Source organism: Candoia aspera, chromosome 14, assembly GCF_035149785.1.
Source record: "Candoia aspera isolate rCanAsp1 chromosome 14, rCanAsp1.hap2, whole genome shotgun sequence".
NCBI classification, from domain to species: Eukaryota; Metazoa; Chordata; class Lepidosauria; order Squamata; family Boidae; genus Candoia; species Candoia aspera.
In genome coordinates, this window is record NC_086166.1 from 8,597,829 (window position 1) to 8,618,414 (window position 20,586).

General features: G+C 41.4%; 1 protein-coding gene across 1 annotated transcript in view; it reads left to right on the forward strand.

Annotated features, from left to right (window-relative positions):
* Nucleotides 1–20,586, forward strand: part of SNX29 (sorting nexin 29) — a 171,901-nt gene that overhangs the window by 53,644 nt on the left and 97,671 nt on the right. Inside the window, exon 15 of the mRNA XM_063314834.1 lies at nt 1,858–1,964. Within this exon, the coding sequence (XP_063170904.1) occupies nt 1,858–1,964 (107 nt within the window). The remainder of the gene's footprint in view (nt 1–1,857; nt 1,965–20,586) is intronic.

The following is a 20,586-nucleotide window of genomic DNA, read 5'->3' on the forward strand; positions in this document are numbered from 1 at the left end:
TGTGGTTTATGAGTTTTTTTCTTTGATTATTGATTATGATGATTTTATTTTTATTATTTGATTATGTTTATTGGGTTTATTTTCATCATTGGTGTTCTTTGTTGGTTTTTCCTCAAGTAATGGACTTGGGAAATTTTACGGTGCTCAGAGTTGCTGTGATTGAAGCAGATTATGAGGCCTACAAATGTGTACATACGTACTAGAAATAGAAATCCTGGGGGTGGAGATGAGGAATTCCCTGTCTGAGGCTTCAGTCCTCTTCATTTTCTTGAGAGGCTTGTAAGCAATTTCATTGCTCGCTGCTTGGCTGCTGTTTTATCAGAAATACTGAACCGCTGGTTTAAGGTTGCCAGTGGCAAACAAGGCCATTTAGGGATCAACATTGTTGTTTTAGCTTCCATTATCCAGTATATTTTCACTCCTTTGTTTTGGGATTTTTTCATAACTGGGATAAAAAATCTGTCTGTCTAATACACATGCCCCTACAGAGTGCCTGTCTTCATAGAATACATAACCATGACAAAGACCACACTGAATGTAGTTAGTTTTAACTTCAGTGGTTGGGTTTGTGTTCATGAATTACTATCGTGTGTGAATCTAGGCCATTTGGTTGATTTACGATTTGATCTACTGCGTAAGCCCAGAAAATATGGGTTAATTCAGCATATAATATAAACACAGCTACCGGCTGAATTCATTGCTTTAAGCTATAGTGAAGGGGGTGGGTTTTTTGTTTTTTGTTTTGCTCTTGGTTAAGCAAACTGATTTTTTGCACGCCTGCTAATTTCCTTTGGCCTGGTTCAATGTGAAAGGAAGGAACTTCTTGGATTCTCCTACAACTCTGGAAGGTCAGCTCTGATTTCCAAAGTCACAAAATTACAGTTGGCGAATATTTAAATACAGAGTGGGTTTTGACTGCCTTCTTAATGGGGATAAAATATACGGGAAGGTGATGATACCTGAAGATAAGATGTAGGTGTCTCCTCATCCAAGGTCCCTTCCAACCCTAGGATTCTTTGTTCTTAGATTCAATCTTGTCAGCCCTTCGAGGTAGTCCAGCCAAGAAGCACCAACCATAACAGAATTTTGCAACTCTGAAAGCACTTCTCCCTTCCTTTACTCTTACTTTCCCAAAACCTAGGGAGGGTCCCTTCTGAGATGCTTCCGACGTCTCCTTTCCTTCTGTGGGCTGAGATATCTTCTGCATGACAGTTGACTAGGCTGCAGCTCTTTCTCCTGTCTCCCAAGGTCATTCCCACAGATCATTATAGTCTTTTCCAGAAAGATTTAACAGTGTTTAAATCAGGAGTGGGAAACCAACATCCACCCTGATACAGTTGGACTGTGCCCACTTGAGGTCCTGCCTGGTCATGGTGAGGATGATGGGATCGGTCATTAGCATGACCACTGATTCCTCATCCCTGTGCAGGATAATGCTAGAAAACGTTAGGCAGAATATTTAGAGTATATGACTTTGGGCTCAGAATTACAAATTTCATTGTGTATTTTTAAATGTGAAATTATCTAGTGTGGATTTATTGATTTGTGGAGTCCTGGGTGCTCTCTGAGCCTTGTTGTTTCCTTGCAGACGTTTCATTGCCAGACTAGGCAACATCTTCAGTGTGAAAGATGTTTTTTGCACTGAAGACGTTGCCTAGTCGGGCAAGGAAACGTCTGCAAGGAAACAACAAGGCTCAGAGAGCACCCAGGACTCCACAGTTCAACCCTGAGCTACAAAGATTCACTTCGATTGGTATTTGTTGACTTATTTGTTGAAAAACCTGAAAAAGGGATCCTATTTCTAGTCAAACTGATCTCTAGGTACTGACAGTGCTCTGTATTTTGTTTTGCTCCCAGTCTTGCCAAACCTTTGGAACGCAGATAGTGAATTTTCCATTCTCGAACAAAAGCAAGTTGAAAACAATGAAGAACGAGCGAACTCATATGAAAGGAAGCTGATTGAGGTAAGAAAGGCATATGCAGGAGAAATGAGCCTAAGTCACCTTTGTGTCATAATGTTTCATGATTCTTTAATCGTCTTTTCTTGCAAAGGTTAAAATTCATTTTACAGACGTGTGCTTGATCTATGCCTTCTATTTTAGCTTGTATTTTTCAAAAGAGGTGACTTATTGCATGTGAATTATCAGGGATTATCATACTGCAGTGATGTTTTTACCTTCAGTTTGGTGATGCCATAAAGCACACACACCTTACCAGGACCTGTGTAGCTTTTCCATACAGTTAGGGTATCTTAGTCACATAGCCACATGTGAAAATAAGTGGAAACCATCCAGTTAGTTACTGGGGCTACATCCCTAAGGTTCAACACTACTGACAGCTGGGGTAGATCCGTAAGAAAAACGACCAGGGGGTTGGCAGGAGTCGAATTTTGATTGCCAAACCTTGCAGCAATTCTGGATTGCTCTATAATTGATAAAGGTGTAGGAGAAATTGGCAAGCAGTGATTACCATAACGTTACAGGTAGCCTTTGACTTACGACCATTCATTTAGCGACCGTTCGAAGTTACAGCAGTGCTGAAAAAATGATTCACGACCAGTCCTTGTGCTTATGACTGTCGCAGTGTCCCCGCGGTCACGTTATCAACATTCAGGCACTTGATAACCAGGATGGATTTATGGCAGTTGCAGTGTCCAGGGGTCATGGGATTGCCGTTTGCAACCTTCCCAGCTGGTTTCTGACAAGAAAGGCAATGGGGGAAGCCGGATTTGCTTAACGACCATGTGATTCATTTAGTGACCACAGTTATTCGCTTAATGACCATGGCAAAAAAGGTAGTAAATTTGGGTGTGCCTCACTGAATGATGATCTCACTTAGCGACAGAAGTTCTGGTCCCAATTGTGGTCATAAGTCAAGGACTACCTGTATTGGCAAGTCAGATCAGAGTAATGCAATCAGTGCCTAATCTGACATTGGCTTGAGAGAACTATGCAACTTTCTATGCTGCAGTTAGCTCAGGTAAGAAGATAAAATTGGCTGGATTTGATGTGTTGCCTGCCTACGCATACTGGCTGTACCGAATCTGGGCTTAATTGTTGGTATCTACAGGGGACTAATGTCATTTGCAAAGTCATTTTCTGATTTGTAGCAGTCACAGCCTGAAATTACAGAATCAGAGTTGGAAGGGGTGTGTATCACACCCTGGACCTGGGTATAGGTACATCCACCTGTATATTTTATTTATTTTTATTTTATTTTCTATCCTGCCTTTATTATTTTTGTAAATAACTCAAGGTGGTGAACATACTTAATACTCCTTCCTCCTCCTATTTTCCCCACAACAACAACCCTGTGAGGCGAGTTGGGCTGAGAGAGAGGGACTGGCCCAAGGTCACCCAGCCGGCTTTCAGGCCTAAAGCGGGACTAGAACTCACAGACTCCTGGTTTCTAGCCCGTTGCCCTAACCACTAGACTACACTGGCTCTCTGCTCCTCCTGGTTGGTTAAGCCTCCAGGAAGAGGGCTTATGGGTGGTCCATGTGGTGGTAAATGCCTTCTTGAGAAGAGGGGGGAATTCTGAATGAGGGAGTGGTACTGCAGAGAATTAGGGAGATGACCCTGAGGGAAATAGGTAAGAACCATTACATCAACAACACCCATGTGACACTGCTACTCTGTGAGTTGTGTTGGATCCCAATACAGGTAGTCCTTGCTTAACAACCATCCATTTAGCAACAGTTCAGACTTACAACGGTGCTGAAAAAACTGACTTGCGACCGGTCCTCACACTTATGACCATGCAGCATCCCTGCAGTCAAGTGATCACAATTTGGGCACTTGGCAACCAGTTCGCATTCATGAGCATTGAAGCGTCCCGTGGTCACGCGTTTACCATTTTCAACCTTCCCAGCCAGCTTCCAGCAAGCAAAACCAATGGGGAACCGTGTGATACCGCTTGACAACCACGTGGTCCGCTTGACGCTGGCAATGATTTGCTTAATGACCACTACAAAAAGGGTCATAAAATCGGGTTGGATTCTCTTAACAACCATTTCGCTTAGCAATCGAAATTCCGGTCCAAATTGTTGTTAAGCGAGGACTAGCTGTAGGCTTTTGGGTGCAATTCAAGGTCCTGGTTATCATTAAATAGCACAGGACGAGGTTGTTTGTGGGAACTTCCCAAGAACTGCTTACCCCACATACTTCTGGCGGGGGGCATGCTTCAGGTTCCCTCCTTTAAACGTTGTGATCTTACGGGATGTAGGAACCATGTCTTATCAGTGGCTGCCCTTGTTCTCTGGAAAGATCCCCCCCCCCAATGTACAACAGGCCCCAATGCTGCTTGCCTTTAGAAAAGTGGATAAGACCTGGCTTTATCTCCAGGGGTTGGGGTCCATTTGAGCGGAGCCCTCTTTGGTGATCTATTTATCCCATTTGGTCCCCCTTTTATATTTTATATATTGGGTTCTTCTTCTTTTAACGCTGTATGATTATTTTGCTTTGTTATTGTCTGCTTCTCTTGTATGTCACCTAGAACCACATGGTTTGCGTTGGTGGACCTCAAACTGCCTCCTCTGCGTAGGAATTCAAATTCAAGCCTTCCTGACAGATGGCTACCTAGCCTCTGCTTGGACTATAATACCCATGTCACTGGTTGCATTGGTCTTACCGTTAGGAAGCTTTTTCTAAAATTCAGCTGGAAACTGCATTCCTGTCATTTAAATCCACTATCCTTTGATGGAGCTGGTGAAGGCAGGGTCGATTCACAGGATGACCCCACAGAAGTGCTCCTAATGGGAAACCGGAATCTGGCTTCCTTTGCAGTTTTTCCAGCCTTCTACAATTCAGGATGCTCTTTGTGATGGAGTTTTCTTGATGGTTGAATCAGTAAGTTCATCAGGCTTGAAGCTGAATGTTGAATCAGAGCTGATCTTTGAAGTGACCCAGTGCATGGCATCTTGAGGCTCGCAGGGAGCCATGTTGTCCTTTCTTTCTCAGGGCAAAGAATAAAAGATGCTGAAAGGCTTGATGCACTGAATTGTGTAGGTCTCTTCCCCCCCACCCCATTTTTGTTCATTTGTCTTCTTCCCTTTCTTTTTTATTGCTTCCTGTGATTTCATGGCATCTCTCCCTTGTCCCAGATCAGTGCTACATGGCATATCGGGCAGTAAGGTTTCTCCAACTCTTTCAGTCTTGGGCGAGTGCTTCGGCATCCTTCCATGTGATATTCAATGCCTTCAGGTCTTGTATCAATGTTCTTCACCATGTTATTCAAGGGTGTCCTTGTCATTTAACATGGGGGGGGTCCAACTCATTACCACTTTAGGGATCTGGTTGTTCTCCATGTAAAAGATGTGACCAGCCAGTTGGAGTCTTCTACATGGAGTCTTCTACATTTCATCGCATGGCCTGGTGCAAATCAAACTGATCCTTTTTTCATGTTATCTTCTTGGCATAGTTAAGGACTACTTGTTCAAAGAATTAAATCCCAAGGGCACACATCACGTAAATACCCAAGTCTGTTCACATTCCCTTATCAGATCCAGGGTTATCTTTGCATGGGTTTTCCCAACCCAATCCCCTTCAGATGTCTGGCTTGCACCTTCTGGCTTTTTAACCAACATGGCCTTACAGTAAATGGAGGACATAGGATGACTAACAATCTGGGTTATTTTTTTTTTTCCTCCTTTCAGTTCAGTCTTCCCCAACCCATTGCTGTGAGAATACTGATTCTTGCTATTAATCCAGAATTTCTTAAACACAAGGCTTTGTAGCATATGAAAGAAATCTTTATTAATGCATAGTAATCAGTTCCAATTCAAAGACCAGTCTGGCCCAAAAGCCTGCCAACACAGGTACAAAAAGCCCCAATGTCCCTCCCTGTTTTCTACATACCTACTGGCGGCTGTGCATTTCTTCTAATGGCTCCTGATAAAACAGGTAATTTGGCCTTGGAGCACAAGCACTGTCATCTCAGTGATATACAATTGCATCTCTAACCAAGCATGCTGGCTAATCTAATTACTACATATCCCATCTATTACTGGCAGGATCCCACATCCTGACAGTTGCCCTCCAGGTATGAGACAGCAATTTGCAGAATTCTCAGTTTTCCTTAAGCCATAGGTAGGCAAGCTTATAGTAGTAGTAACAGTAATATAACTTTATTGATTAGTCAATTGACCCCATCAAAAAGTTGGGCATCAGCCACAATAAAGTATAGTACCATAAGACGGATAAAATGCAATAAGACAGATAAAATATACTAAGGTGAGATAAAATACAGTAGGGTAAAATAGAGATAAAAGAGTAAGATAAACGTGTGAGATCTAATAAGATGAGTAACAATATGTGTTTAGGTGAATTCGTCACCTTTACAGGCCACCCCAATGCGTTCTATAAATTGCGTTCTCAGCTGGACAGCCCTAACTACAAACTTAACAGTTCTATTGACCACATACGTATTTGTGCCCTGAAGGAAGTAACATAGTCGTTTGTTACAGTCCCAATATGTGGTTCTGTCGAGTAATGTCTGGAGGTACTGAGTCCTTGCTGGGGCATAAAGTTGGCAGTTAAATAAGACGTGCTCAATGTCTTCGATTTCAGATGCTCCACAAACACGTGTTGTCTCAAGGTAAGGCACTTGGTGGAATTCTCCATATGGCAAGCTTATGTTGTCTGGATGTTGTAGGGAATCTTGACTCATACTGGCTGCTTCTTGTGGAAATTGAGGTCCAGGAGATCCGGAAGACATCAGGTTGCCTACTCTTACACTAGAGGTTGTGAGTCGTGGAAGTGAACTTGAAACAGTCCAGATTTAAGTTGGAATACTTCCAGTAAGTTCAGAATGGTGGTTCTGAGGTTGAATTGGGATGTTTCTGGATTGAGTGATTTTACCCTTGAAACATTTTGTACATCTCTAGTAGTATATGAGAAAGCACATGCAGAGGAGTGTGCATATGGATCTTTACTTCTTATTTGTATCTCCCTACTACTTTTTGTTGTCATAAGAAAAAACATCAGGGTCAAAAAGTGATATTTCCCCAGATCCCTTGCACTAATGTTTTCTAAACTTACTGAGTTGATTTGCTTTTGACAATCTTGAAATGTTACACCACTGTTCCACTCTTATTTATCCTTTTTATTATCTCTCCCTTCTCATTCTGAAGTTTTCGTATGGTTTGTTCAGATTGCATGCTCTTTAGAAACAGTAATCTCTTTCTACAAAATGTACTCAAGTTACTTAACTTATTTGCAAGACTGGCTCTTGCTTGCACAATATGATGTGGTTAAATAAATCCAAGTTTGCCCCTGTGAACAAAGGCTGTCTGTGCTAAGCTGTAATGTGGTTTGTTTTGGGTTTAATTTGACATGAACATCTCTCCATTGTGGCTTAGTGTGATGTCTATCGGTCATTGACCACAATCAAGAACTGAACTGAATTAAGCTGAGCTAAGCTTAAGGTGTAGTTATGTGTGGATGGAGCCCTAGTCTCAAGGAATTAACTCAGTTTGTCCAGCGGTATATGCTTTCTCCTCTTGAGAAACATGCCTGTTAAGGGGGAAAAGAGTTTTCTGATGCAGCAGGTGATACCTTCAGCTTTTCTGATGCTCCATCTGCAATATTCTTGCTTACTTCCTATACCTTTAAGCCACTCCAGAGAGTTGGGTTCCTAGGTATCAGACACTTTTGGATGTCATGTGTGTCTGCACCAGCAGATAATCTGAAGAATTAGTAATGCATCTTGTAACTGCCCCACATGTTCTTTCCCCAAGGTCTTTGATGCTTAAACTTATGTCAAGAAGTGCAAGCAATTACTTTGTAGCTCCAGTGAGAGAATATATAACAAGAGGCCTCTCTAATATACCTCCCCCAACTCCCAAGCTAGAGTTATCCTTGAAATCTCCTCACATTTGCATTCTCGTTACCAGATGAGTTGCATGGGGATCCAAAATGTTCCGGAACTTTCCACCCCAAAATACACCCGTCGGAACTCAAAACAGCCATTCCATGTGTTTTGGATGCGATCTGACCTTAAAATAGCACATTCTGAGTGTCTCTGCACAGTTGGAACAGTCAGAATTGGCCATTTGGAGGTGGTGCCTTTTCTGGGATGCTTGGAATGGCCTATTCTGAAGTCAGAATGGTCTGTTTCGGGGTTGGAATGTTCTATGATGGAATGTTTTACACAGAGTGTTGTTTAGATGCTTTGCTTTCCCTAGAACCTGTAAATGGTCAATTTGATTCTACTGTATTGCCATTCCGTTGAACAAACATTTTCCCCAGATGCGGACTGCGTAGGCAAGCATAGGAGCATTGGCTCAGAAAGCGAAAGAATAACAGAAGAGGTTGCCCTCAAACTGCCTTCCCTAATGTTGCATCTTTCCATCCTTCTCAGCCACATGACTCCAATCATTCCCAGCAATCAGGATAATGACGATCCATCAGCTTTCACTTGCCCAGGTTGGGTTATGGGTGATCTGCATTGTACTACCTGGACAGCTGGTGCCAGAAAAAAATGGGAAGAAGCATTATCACATGTCTCCTTCCTTGTACTGTGATGTTCTTTATTATCGCTTTCTTTGTGCAAGTCATCAGCAGCTATTGGTAACTTCATCCATCACACTAAGCCTTAACATAGCTTGTGCTTGGCTTAGGATGATGTCAAAGACCAAGCCAATTACGGCTTAGCATTCATGTGCAAAGCAGCCCTGATTCACTTATTTGAGAAAACAGGGTTCAGAAGAAAACTTGATGTACAGCTGAATCTGAGTACAGTTGGTAGCTTTAAGATCTGCAGCTTCTTAAAAAGGTAGATTGTTGATCCGTTTGGGCACTTTCAGTTTTTTTTTAAACTAAATGTCTAGATTATTTGTCCCCCTGCCACACAATTCTCTATATGTTGTTGCAAAAACACCTTATAATTAACGAACAAAAATATCTGATGTGCAGCTGTCATGGGGGGAAGGGGACACACCGAACAATAGATAAATAGTTATGAAATGTGTTAAATCATAATGATATAGGGAAAGCCAATAACAGGACTCTAATCCAATCAGAAGTTTTTTGTAAATCACTTCAAGAGTTGAACTTCCAATAGCGTATAATTATATCAGGAAATTTGGTATGTGTGTATTGGAGTTCAGTAGGCAATCAATCACATCATGTTTTTCTGAGAAGTCAAGTTCAGGCAAACACCAGCTGCCTGCGTAAGAAAAGAAATCATTATGGGAATAATGAATGCTGACTTGGATCTGGAACTTGCTTAACATAAAATGCACACTTGAATGGTTGAGGCATCACATTTTCTTAGCTTGCATGCATGAGGATTCTTATGTTTGTTGTAACTGTAGGTATGTTTTTTTATTTCCTCTGGGATATCCCAAATAAACTTGATGATGATTAGAACTCCATGGGGTTGCATGAGTGGGATCCAAACTGTGGTTCTGGAGCAAGCCAGGGTAATGTTAACTGTGGTGAACATGTCAAATGAAGGTTGTTGCAAATGAGGGGGCTGGAGATAAGCTGCAAGCAAAGAAGGGAAAGTATGTGTTGAAGGCATGTGTCAGCCCTCTGAAGGAGGTCAGCTCAGAAATAGACACCGCAGAGATTCCCGGAATATTTCTTTATTGTTGTAGGGTATAATAACAGAATCTTGAAATCCTGTCCAAGCTTCTCTCTATCCCATCAGCTTCAAGGTGGAGTTATTCTGAGTTTATTTCTCACATCCTTCAATTTCTGGGCTGTGTAATCTCTTCTCCAAGTCCCTCTTTAATGGCTCATTCATACCTTCCCCAAGGATGACTCTAAATTCCTTTACAGCTTTCTTTTGAAGTCCAAATTGTTCCCTGGAATTTGGAAAATATGTTACTTGATTGTGGCTGGGTCAAAGAAATCAATAACTTCTCAGTTGAATCCACTCTAATATTGGTTTCACATAATACAAAGCCAGGGTTGTGTAACTATGGTTTATTGAAGTAACTGTAATGGCAAACAGATCACATAATGCCTTAGCACAGAATGGGAACACAGTGGCTAAACAGTGCAGATTGCTCTGAAGAGCTCAAGAAGATAATCCTGGGTTTGAACAAGGGATCAAGAAACCTTGGCTTTTCCAGCCTGCTCCTTCAGATGATGCAGTATCTTCTCCCTATCCAATGAGTGCTTGGGTTTGTACATCATCTTAAACCAAGATTATTGGATACTCCACAATGGCTGGTTTATGCAGATCATGCAGCCAGCAAATCATGATTTGCAAACAACACTGGTTGTGCTTGAGCTGAAACCAAACAAATAATCTTGGGGCTCAATGTATTGGGTGAATCAGACTTTAGAATTCACCATTGCTGCTGAAGCCGAATTAATCATATGCATGAACAGAGTCACTCTTGTGCTATAAGTAGTTCACATATGCTTCTTGGAGGCAGCTATGTATTACTCTTCAAGGTTGTCCTTTTATCTGACCAGGAAGCAGGGCTAATCAAGATGGATTAGGATGACTGCTTATACATCATCATAAAAAAGAAATAAAAAAGCATATTCAAAGACACAAGACAGAGACAGGCATTCCATTTGTTTCTAAGATTCTAAGAAGAATGGCCTTAATTTAAAAAGAAATGCTGTACCTATTGCTATAGTAGGGCAAGCTCTGGTTAAATAATCTATATGCTTGCTTATCTTTTGCTTATAAGGTGACGATTCCAGGCTTGTGTTCTTTCCTTTTGGTCTTGGCCACTCTTCAGGCATGATGCATTCAAACATAGGACTTGTTCTCCATCAAGTGGGATGAGCTACCACCTTATTAGGGCTCTTACAAATTGGCCAGGTTGAAATTGGCCAAATTGTTCCTGCTGTGTGGCCAGGAGAGCAAGCTTTTTTTGGCACGTCTTTGCCGAATCTACCCACGTGCATGCACACACATACACATATTTAGGGACAAAGCTTATAATGGCTTGATAGGCAAAGCTAAATAAATGAGCAGGAAATTAAACCATTGTTATTAAGCATTCCAATGTGAAAGGTAGCTTTATGTTAACGTAGCAATAAAATCATCCTCTGGATATTCTGTTTACTACAGGACTCCATTGTTACACCTGGATGTCTGTTGAACGGCAATACTAATACTGAATCCCTATCTCTCAAAGGATTTTCTTTCAAAATGCTTTTTTAAAAACTCATATGAAGGGCACTTGAGATATTTTCTGTCTTCAACAGTGAGAGCTGTCTGCTTACTGTCCCTGCAACTGGTGAGGGCATGAAGTCTCAGCAGAGATTTTTCTATAGTTAGCATATGTAGCCACCATTTTCCAGCCTTAATTGTGGCTGCAGTGAGACAAGGAGAAGAAAAGGTTTGCAGTCAACTGAGAAATTGTGTGGTACAGGCCAAGCCAGGGATTTAGGGGCCCTGCCTGAATAGGAAATCTATGATTTCTGCCATGGTTCAAGAAAGGCTGCCTTGATGCTACTTCTACCACTTTTAAGCACCCTTTCTTCAGTTGGCAGGGTCCATTTCTCTTTTTCTAAAAAGTCAATTCCCTCCTGTTTTGGACACTTCTCACACACAAAACCACATCAGACTGCTTCACCTTTCTGCAGATTTAGCCACAGTTTGCTCTGCAAGGGAACTAAGGTAGACAACAGAAGAGGACAGTGGATCTTATGACCTCAGATGCTGCAGAAATCCTTTCCTCTGCCAATGCCTTTGCTGCTTTCTGCTGTTGATGTCAGGATGCTGCTGGTTACCCTCACAGACCTTGGGCTCTGTCTGCCAGACAATGCCCCACTTTCTAGACAATGGACAACAGATAGCACTCAGAGTAATCTCCCCACCTTGCTTGCTGGCCCTTTTTAAGCCTTGTCCCAATAGGCATACATGCCATTCCACAGGTCTTCTGGGATCTAGGTAGATCTTTCCAGGTCTACCCAGGTGACGAAAATCATGCATGTAGCAGGCTGCCAGAAGAGGAAAAACAATCTAACCTTGAGACTTTAAGCAAGACAGTACAGTTTCTGCCATGTTTAAGCAAATCATCTTTTAGCCTAACGCATGCATTTCCTGAATCCAAAGAACATGCTGAACCATAGATGTGTGTGTTTATTGACCCTGTTATTGTATCAACAAATCATTTATTGTGTTAGCCTTGCTTATATGAGTTAAATAAATGAATACAGTTCTGAATATATCTTTTAAAGCAAGCTGATGTCATGGGTCCAGGGTCACCAGGTCCTTAAGAGAACTGAGTATGATGAACCTCAACTCATTTAAGGAAAGCCATCAAACATCCTTTTGTGCATCACAATGTGAAGATGTAGAGTAGCTTTTTCATTATCTGACAGCTAAGCTGTAAAGACTTGCATACTTCTGACTGCCATGCTGGCTTCAGAAAGGATCTGAGACAGAAGCAGGCAGAGGTGGCTGGAATTTCAGATCTTCTAAGAAATTAATCCCGATTGTTGATTCCTGAATTGAGCTCTCCAAGGTCCTGACCATGCTTTCTTCTTCCAGAGGCCACCCATGCCTCATCTATTCCCTGCAGACACTAGTCTTAGCCAGCCAAGACAGTTGTGTTGAGCTGGAATGATGGGAGTTGCAAAAGACTGGCTGAACATTGCAGGCATATGATTTAATTTACCTAGTTCAGAATTATTTCTAAGGCGTATAGTTTGCCTAAGGTTTAAGTGAAGGTTATTTCTGGCACTTGAAGCCTGCAGTCTTTTTTGAATCTAAGTTGCCAGGGATTGAAGCTAGGTTTTCTATGTGCAGATGATGCTAAGCCAGGCGGGATATTTTACATGATTTGCTGAACAAGCTATACATTCCTGATAATATTAAACACAAGTGAGTTCACACGTTGTCCTAGGCTATCAGGCAGCTTGTTTGATTTTTGCTCAGTGTATTGTATGGAGCCAGGTGTTGTGAGTTGGTTGTGATTAGCACATTCTGTGAACCAAACTGACTGGTTCTGTCAATAAAACATGGCTTAATATTTGGCCCAAGTACAATGTGTAAATCCATTGTAAAATAATTCAGTTCAACCACCATTTTGGCCAGCCCTTTGAAACCAGGAAATGGAAACCACAAGAAGACTAGAACTAAGCTTTATTGAGTTTTTCCTCCCCTCCCTTTTATATCCCAGTTAGTCAGGCAAGAGCCAGCCTGAGTCTCTTCTTAATACCGTCTCCTTTCTCAGAGCTCAAGAAATGCTTCTGCTCTTTTTGTATTTGTAAGACCTTCTGAATGTTTCCCTCAAGGCCATCTCCATGGCTTTCAACACTTTCCCACTTATAAAAAGAAAATCAGAATGTTTATCGGTGTTTCAGAGGTATTCTCAGGAAGGTTTCCTTTGGGGTATGAAGCTGATCACAATAAATGACTATCAATTTGGGTTAGCAATGGGTACAATGAGTTTATTCTGTCTCCTATAGCATGGCCTTTCCCAAACATGTTTTCTGCCACTCTCCTATTTCACTGTGTCTAGGGTAGTTTATAATTCTCATTTTAGTCAAGTCAGAGTAGAACACGAAGAATTTATTTTGCAAAGCTTTGCAGTGCTTCACCTGAAACAGTGTCATGGCTTTTATTTGTATAACATTCTGTGGAGTTTTAATGTAGCATAAAATGTTTGTATAGTATGGTTTGAAAGAAGTTGACACTTGAACCTGGTATAATCAATATACAGTCAAAACACTTTTGAATGTTGATCAATGAAGATCAGTAAGATGTTGTTGGCATACATTAGACAGCTGTTGTCTGCTGTTGAGGGCTCACTAAGTCATTTGTAGTCAACTGGTAAGTTGGTACCCATACAGGCTGGTCATGTCTGGTCCTGTTGGTGATCAAACACATGTAAAATCAGTATGTCCTTTTCACTGCAGTTATTTGAACAAATTTTGACTTAGCATTCTTAGAGGAGTTAAAAATGGGTTGTTTGCAGACTAGATTTACTGATCACACTAAGCCATGGTTTATTTGTTTGTTAAGCTGCAATTGACTGGATTCACACAACAGTTTAATCCATAAACCATAGGTTTACAAACTGCAGTAACTGGCCTCACATATAGTTCTAAGCCCAAACTGAATAAATTATATCATGGCTGAATGATGGGTGAATTCCGCTATAATTTTTGCTATTCAGTCCTCTGGAACCATTATTTTCTTCTTATTTGTGATGTGGAAAGTCAGATCTTGTATAGACTTTTTTGGATGAAGGAATGGCCCCTCATAGAAATAATAAATGACTCCTTCCTTCCAGCAGATCAGTTTGATAAATTTGTTGAGAACCAGAGTAAAACTGGGTTATTTTGGTCAACCTTATACAGATGTCCGCATTATAGGATGAATAAAGGATATGAACAATGGATAATCTTATATTTTGAATGGATTTGATGGCCTCAAATTCAATAAACGTGTACATACATAAATTAATTGGAGGCTTGAAGACTGAAAACAGTGCAAATTAATGATTTTGCTTAGGTGGCTATGTTTCTGAAATAAATAAACTCTGTTATGTTTTCCAACTTAGAATCTTTCTGTTTTATTTGAACATTTGGCAATGCTTACAAGGCAGAGAGAAAGAGAACAAGCAAATGTGTTTAGTTGTGTCTTTCAAACTGTTCCCTGTGGCTGGAACCTTCAGGCAGAATTAGATCTGTGTGTGTGTGTGTGTGTGTGTGGTTTTTCTATTAGAAACTCTGTTAAAAAGGTGTTTCTCTGCAGTGTTTGCTGTTGGTCCTAATTAATATATTACAGACTATCACTGCATGTGAAAACCAGGAACATAAGGGTGGCTCTAACAATTTTTATAAAGAGAGTTGTAAGATTAATGTCCCTTGATTCTTACTGTCCTCCAATACTTCTCTTTTTTATTTCATAAAACCAAAACAATGTCCTTCATAGTTGAATAGGCTGGCATCATCCATCTGCATTAGACCCTAATCAATCAAGTCTAGTAGTTCCTGTCCATAAATAAAATGCCATCTGCTAGCAGAAAGGATTCCGCCTAGCCCATGTGCTGTCTGCATCAGGGGAACCCTCCGAAGCAGACTTGGAGGACATTGTGGGATGAAGAGAGGAAATATAAAGTTCCACTACAGGAAACGTCCACTTGGTAATATTGATGCATCTCCATCCAACTTCTCTCTATCTATCATCTTACTTTCCTGCGATGTAACACCAGTCAACATTCAAAGCCCTGCAAGGTCCATTGATAAAGAAAGATGCCGCCATATTTGTTGACAACAGGAGCCATGTTTTCTTTCATGATTCATCATAAGGAAGGAATGGCAACTAGGACAGAGATAAGTTGGGTGGGCATTAAGAAGGATACATTATCATGAATCGCTTCTTTTCAGATACAGTCTTAGAATGCAAGTTTTCCTAAGCCTACTTGAGCTGCTTGGTTTTCTTTTACTTTTATCAACCTGTTCCCCCCAAAAGAAGAGGTAGATGTCCTCCTTAGATCTCCTCAACACAGTCTCCATCCTCCACTTTTCTACTCTTCCTAAATTCTGTCTTGATGGTCTGATTGGCATCGGCTTTCTCCAGTTTAAGCTGTCCCAGCTACATCCTGGATTTCCCCAATTTAGGATTGTTGTTTATTCATCCAGTCAGTTCCGATTCTTTGTGACTTCACGGACCAGCCCACGCCAGAGCTTCCTGTTGGTCGTCACCACCTCCAACTCCCCCAAGGTCAAGTCTGTCACCTCTAGAATATCATCCACCCATCTTGCCCTTGGTCGGCCCCTCTTCCTTTTGCCTTCCACTTTCCCCAGTATCAGCATCTTCTCCAGGCTATGATTTAGGATAGTGGCAGGCAACCTTTGTGGGGCCAGGCTCCAAATTTAAATGGGTTATTATTTGGTGGGTTTCAGCAGGCAAGACAGAGACTTGGAGTGAGTGGGGACAAGATTTTCTAAGAGCTGTTATCTGTTGATGTGTCAGAAGATATTGGCGGCCATTGCACTTCTCCTGTAATGCCTAAGGTCTGTGGCCATTTACAAACAAACAAATCTTCCCTTTTAATGGAGGATGGAAATGAGCTTCCTCAAGACTACCTGGGGGATTGTCAGCTCTGTGAGGTGGACCAGATCAGGAAAGAACTGCAGCTCTATTTTACTGAATTAGGTTATGGTAACAGAATCTCAGAATCTTACAAGGCTGCTTGCATTTTACCTTGCCTCCTCTTATACCCAGTGAGTTAGGGAGGAGCCAAACTGAGCCTTTTCCTAGTATTATCTCCTTTCCCAGGACTTAAGGAATGCTTCTGCCCCCGTTGATTCTATAATGGCTTCTGAACATTCCCTTCAAAGCCATCTCCATGGCTCATGGCTCATTCCTGTCACCTCCACATAGGTGATAGGAATGTATCCATCGGCCACTTGCTCTCCACCTTATAGAAATGGTTGATCCTTCCTGGTGGGAAAAGGGGCTGGGTAGGTTTTGGAAACTGGAAGATTTAAAATAGGGCAAATGTTGGAAGAGGATGGATGGAAGAAGGATTAAAGAAGAGCTGCAATGATTTAGCCTCAGGGAATCTGGTGGGAAGATGCTGGGTTTTTTTTTTCTCCTCCTGCGGAAGAAGTTAACTAGCACTTTACCGCTTCAGGGCTACTCTAGGGAGCAAGTTGGATGCCATAGCTGAACAGTCTTAATCAGCTTTTGGCAGGATGGGCTAAAAGAAAAGGAACAGTTGGGTTAGAGAAAAGGGCAGGACCCGCCAACAAACCATTTCAGCTTCTCTGTGTGTTTATTGGCTATATTTATGGGACATTTGGAAAGGCTGTGAAGCAAGCAGAGTTTTCAGGAAGGCTTGCTTTGCTTAAGGAGGCCAAGCTGTAAATTATGTCCAGTGAATAAACCAGGACTCTTTCGACGCCTTATTGGCAAGAAGAGCCTGGCACCTTTCAAGCGTGAGCTTTCTGCAGAGACAATAAAATTCTGTGCAAACTGTAACTAATTCTGGCTTGGATTTCAGTGGAATTAGACAACAGGTTCTTCGACATTCCCCTCCCCATGGAGGAAGTGAGAGGAATCACAGTGGTGGAGAATGGTGCATGACCCTCTCACCCCCTTGGAGCAATAGATTTTATGGCTGTCTGAGCTGCTGCTGGTTGAGTCCCGCAGGGCATCCCCCTGCAGAGTCACCTATTAGACAGCAAATGTCTTTGCCGCAGCAAGTTCAGACCACGACATGTTGTAGGAGACATGTAGGAGACCGTTAGGTTTTTATAGCCTTTGTTTCAGCAGGAGGGCATATTGTCCTTACTGTTTAATGCAGACTAAAGTGCTACTGCTAAGTCCTAAGAGCATTCCAATGGCAAATCCCTGTTTGATAGTCAATGGGAGACTTTCCCTTGTGTGCTGTGTCTTCCCATCACTGGCTGTAAGGGTGCTTTTTTTCCCTGCTGGGATCCAAACAGAAGTCAACTCCTGGCACAAAGTTGGCAAGAGACATGCAATTTTGGAAGATGGCTCTCTGGAGCCTCTCCGTATCAGCTTCTTCTGCCTGAACATTCACAGGGATGTGAATGGCCAACCCTACGTTTGCCAGAACGTACCAGCTGCTGCAGAGTCTTTGTTCCCCAGATGTCTCTTTTGTTTTGGGGACTTGCCTTTTTAATTTAGAATAGTTGTCCCCTAAATAAGAACATTGCTCTTCTGTGCTCTCTTTGAAAATGGCTGTGCTGGAGTGGGGTGTGGGAAGACTCACGTCACAGTGAAGAAGTGAGGCTTTTCCGAACCATCTTTTGATGTTCACCACCACCAGAAACAAACTTCTGCAGGTTAACTTCTGTAAAAATAATATAATCAAGCCTGTAGGATTCCACATGATCCTCAAGGAGAAAACTACTGCCTTTTTTAGTTGATCTGCCACCCACCTTTTAGATGCAGCTATCTTTAGAGAGAGAAATATTCATTGTGCCCATGTAGTTGACCAATCTTTTTCTATTCCAAGTTGGATGTTCTTGATTTGGCTTTCTTGGGACATCAGAAATAGATTTTTAAAAAATAAGAACATATTAATCATAGTGATCAGTGAAGAATTCTAAAGCCTTAAATAGCCTGTTTTGAAACAAGATAATTTCAGAAATAGGTTCCAGGTGCTCACTTCCCCAGACTGAATGGCTTGTCTGTCCTACAGATAGTGGATGCCCAGGTTTAAATTTGGATTAAATACAGAGTAGTTTTTTGAATGAAACAAGTGTATAATTGGTAAAATATTAAGTGTGTGTGTGTGTGTATAGAAAAGACATCTTCTTTTCCCACCCCAAGAAAAACAAATATACATTTAAGCACTTGACAATTAGCATCCTGTGAAAGAAATGCTTAGGGCTGATTGTGTATTTTGTATAATGAAAGAAAAATGAAATCCATACACAGCCATAGTAGTCCATTTTTCTTACATTATGCAAAATACAATGGCTTGGTTCACACCACACACAAAGCGATAATAGGGCTTGCTTAGTTTTGGCTCTAAGCCTGTGGTGCAAATCCAGCCAATGGCTGTTTATTCAGTAAAACGTTACTTAAACCATCCATGATTTAATGTCAGGCTTTGGGGCAGCGACCTAAAGTCAAAAGTATTTCTTTTCCAAATGAGATTCTCAGAGAGTCTCTTTAGCAAGAGAAGAAAGGGATGATTTACCAGAATTCTACCTGCTGCACTGTATCCTATTTGGAACCGGTATATCCCTGTGAACCTTAGGGTGGAAATTTTCTGATTGTCTAATAGCTCTGCTGTGAATGAGTGAAGAGGCTGGATGCCTCAAGTGGCTATTTACATATCAGTCTTCTGCTCCTCCAGTGGGGGACAAACAAACAACAGAGCAAGGGATGCATACCTGCTGCTCTTTGTGCATGTCTCCTTCTTTCTTCTATTCCCTTTCTCCCTCTCCCAGATGATGTTTCCCCCATAAGAGAAAACATGTAGGCCTTGTAGAAATGTATTCATTCTTGCCTTCATAGACGAGAGCATGTGATCACCTTGAGGAGGACTCTTTTGTGAAAGCTTCCTCATAAATGCCTTCAGTAAGTCCATATCTGAGCATTTTTCCAGCAAGGTTAAATAATAATTCGTGATGGGAGAATCAAGACCATCCTAAAGATGTTTTCCTTGATGAGGTAGCTTTTTATTGCCTGTCGGTGTCAAAAAGAAGAACATTTTATTCCATCACTGAAGGTGCCATCAATAGGTAGAACATTCATAGGATGTATTCTAACCCACAGTGTGTGGGCTTCAAGGACTCATCAGAAAAAAGCATTTCATGCAAATGAAGGTCTTAGAGACTCATTCACGTCCAGATCATTCCCATAACTCAAACATGCTCAAGGCTTTATCACCACTCCAAACAAGGGATCCACCTTATGCTCAGTTGGAAGGTGAATGGGATGAACCCTGCTTTCCACATAATCAGCCAGCAATAGCTGGTTCAGATGGGACCTGGGTGGGCCCAACGGGGAACTTCTCTGATCTCCTCGCTGCCTATGTAAAAATGGACCTCCATGGAGTTATTCCTCTGGCCTGCTGATCTACCCACTCTTGTCTTGCTGGGTAACTTCATGCATTATTCAGAAATTGTTTTAGAAACAAATTGACAGGTAATGCTACACAGAGTTGGAGGTTGTGAGTATAGGGGAGGACGTCATGAACCTGAGGAAGAGTTTTCTTGGACGAGGGCTGGGTATTTCAGAACTGGCATTTTTATATTCTGGGTATCATGTGAATGGAAATCTTGCCTCTGGGGAAATTCTGATCAATGTTAAGATGAGCAGCAGGAGGGAGATGTGATGGGTTTTCTTGTTTTGCAGATGACATGAAAAGTGTGAGTCATTAAGGTTGTGATACCACTTGCGCTGGAATTGTGGAGTTGCCTTTTTCTGTCTCAGTAACTGTTTTTTTTCTGCCATAAACAGTAAGAAATTTACTGTAGCCCACCTCTCACCAGCTATTGCCCACCTCTGGAGAGCATTTTAATATTTAATGTATCTTTGTTTTAAGCTCCCCGGCCCTCAAATTAAAGGTTTAGTAATGGCTTGCTTGCCAGCAAGAGCTATGAATCATCTTCTTTGGAAAATCTCTTAACATTTTTTTTCCTTAATGAATTTTTAAAAATAAATATATTATTGAGCTTTTTTATTTCTAGTTGCATTCTCCTTGAAAGCCTGAGTCACTACTAGTTAACCCTGCTAATATTTTATGCTCAGGAATGAAATCATTGTTATTACCAAACTTAACGTTCATTTTTGATATAACTCTTTGCTATGCATGGCAACAGAATAAGATGGCAAATTCCTAAGCTGTTGGAATCAGGGTTTATCTCTTCCTTGTATTAGCTGTATTTCAGGCTATGGGAATAACAATGAATCTGATTTTCTTTTTTTATTTCCAATTTTGCTGGTTGCCTGTTGGACCAAGCTGGCCTTTTCGCTTTGGTGGTAATAAAATAGAAATGTGTCTAGGGAAAGGGAAAAAAAAAACTAGATGTTCCCAGTGCAAACAATAGGAGCAATATTTAAGCTTGTTTTCTGCAGCCTGCCTGCCTGCACAATATGTCATTATATTTTTAAAAACTATCCTTCTTTATTATTATTTTTTAGTGGAGGTTGGTGGAAGGCAGCATTCCACAT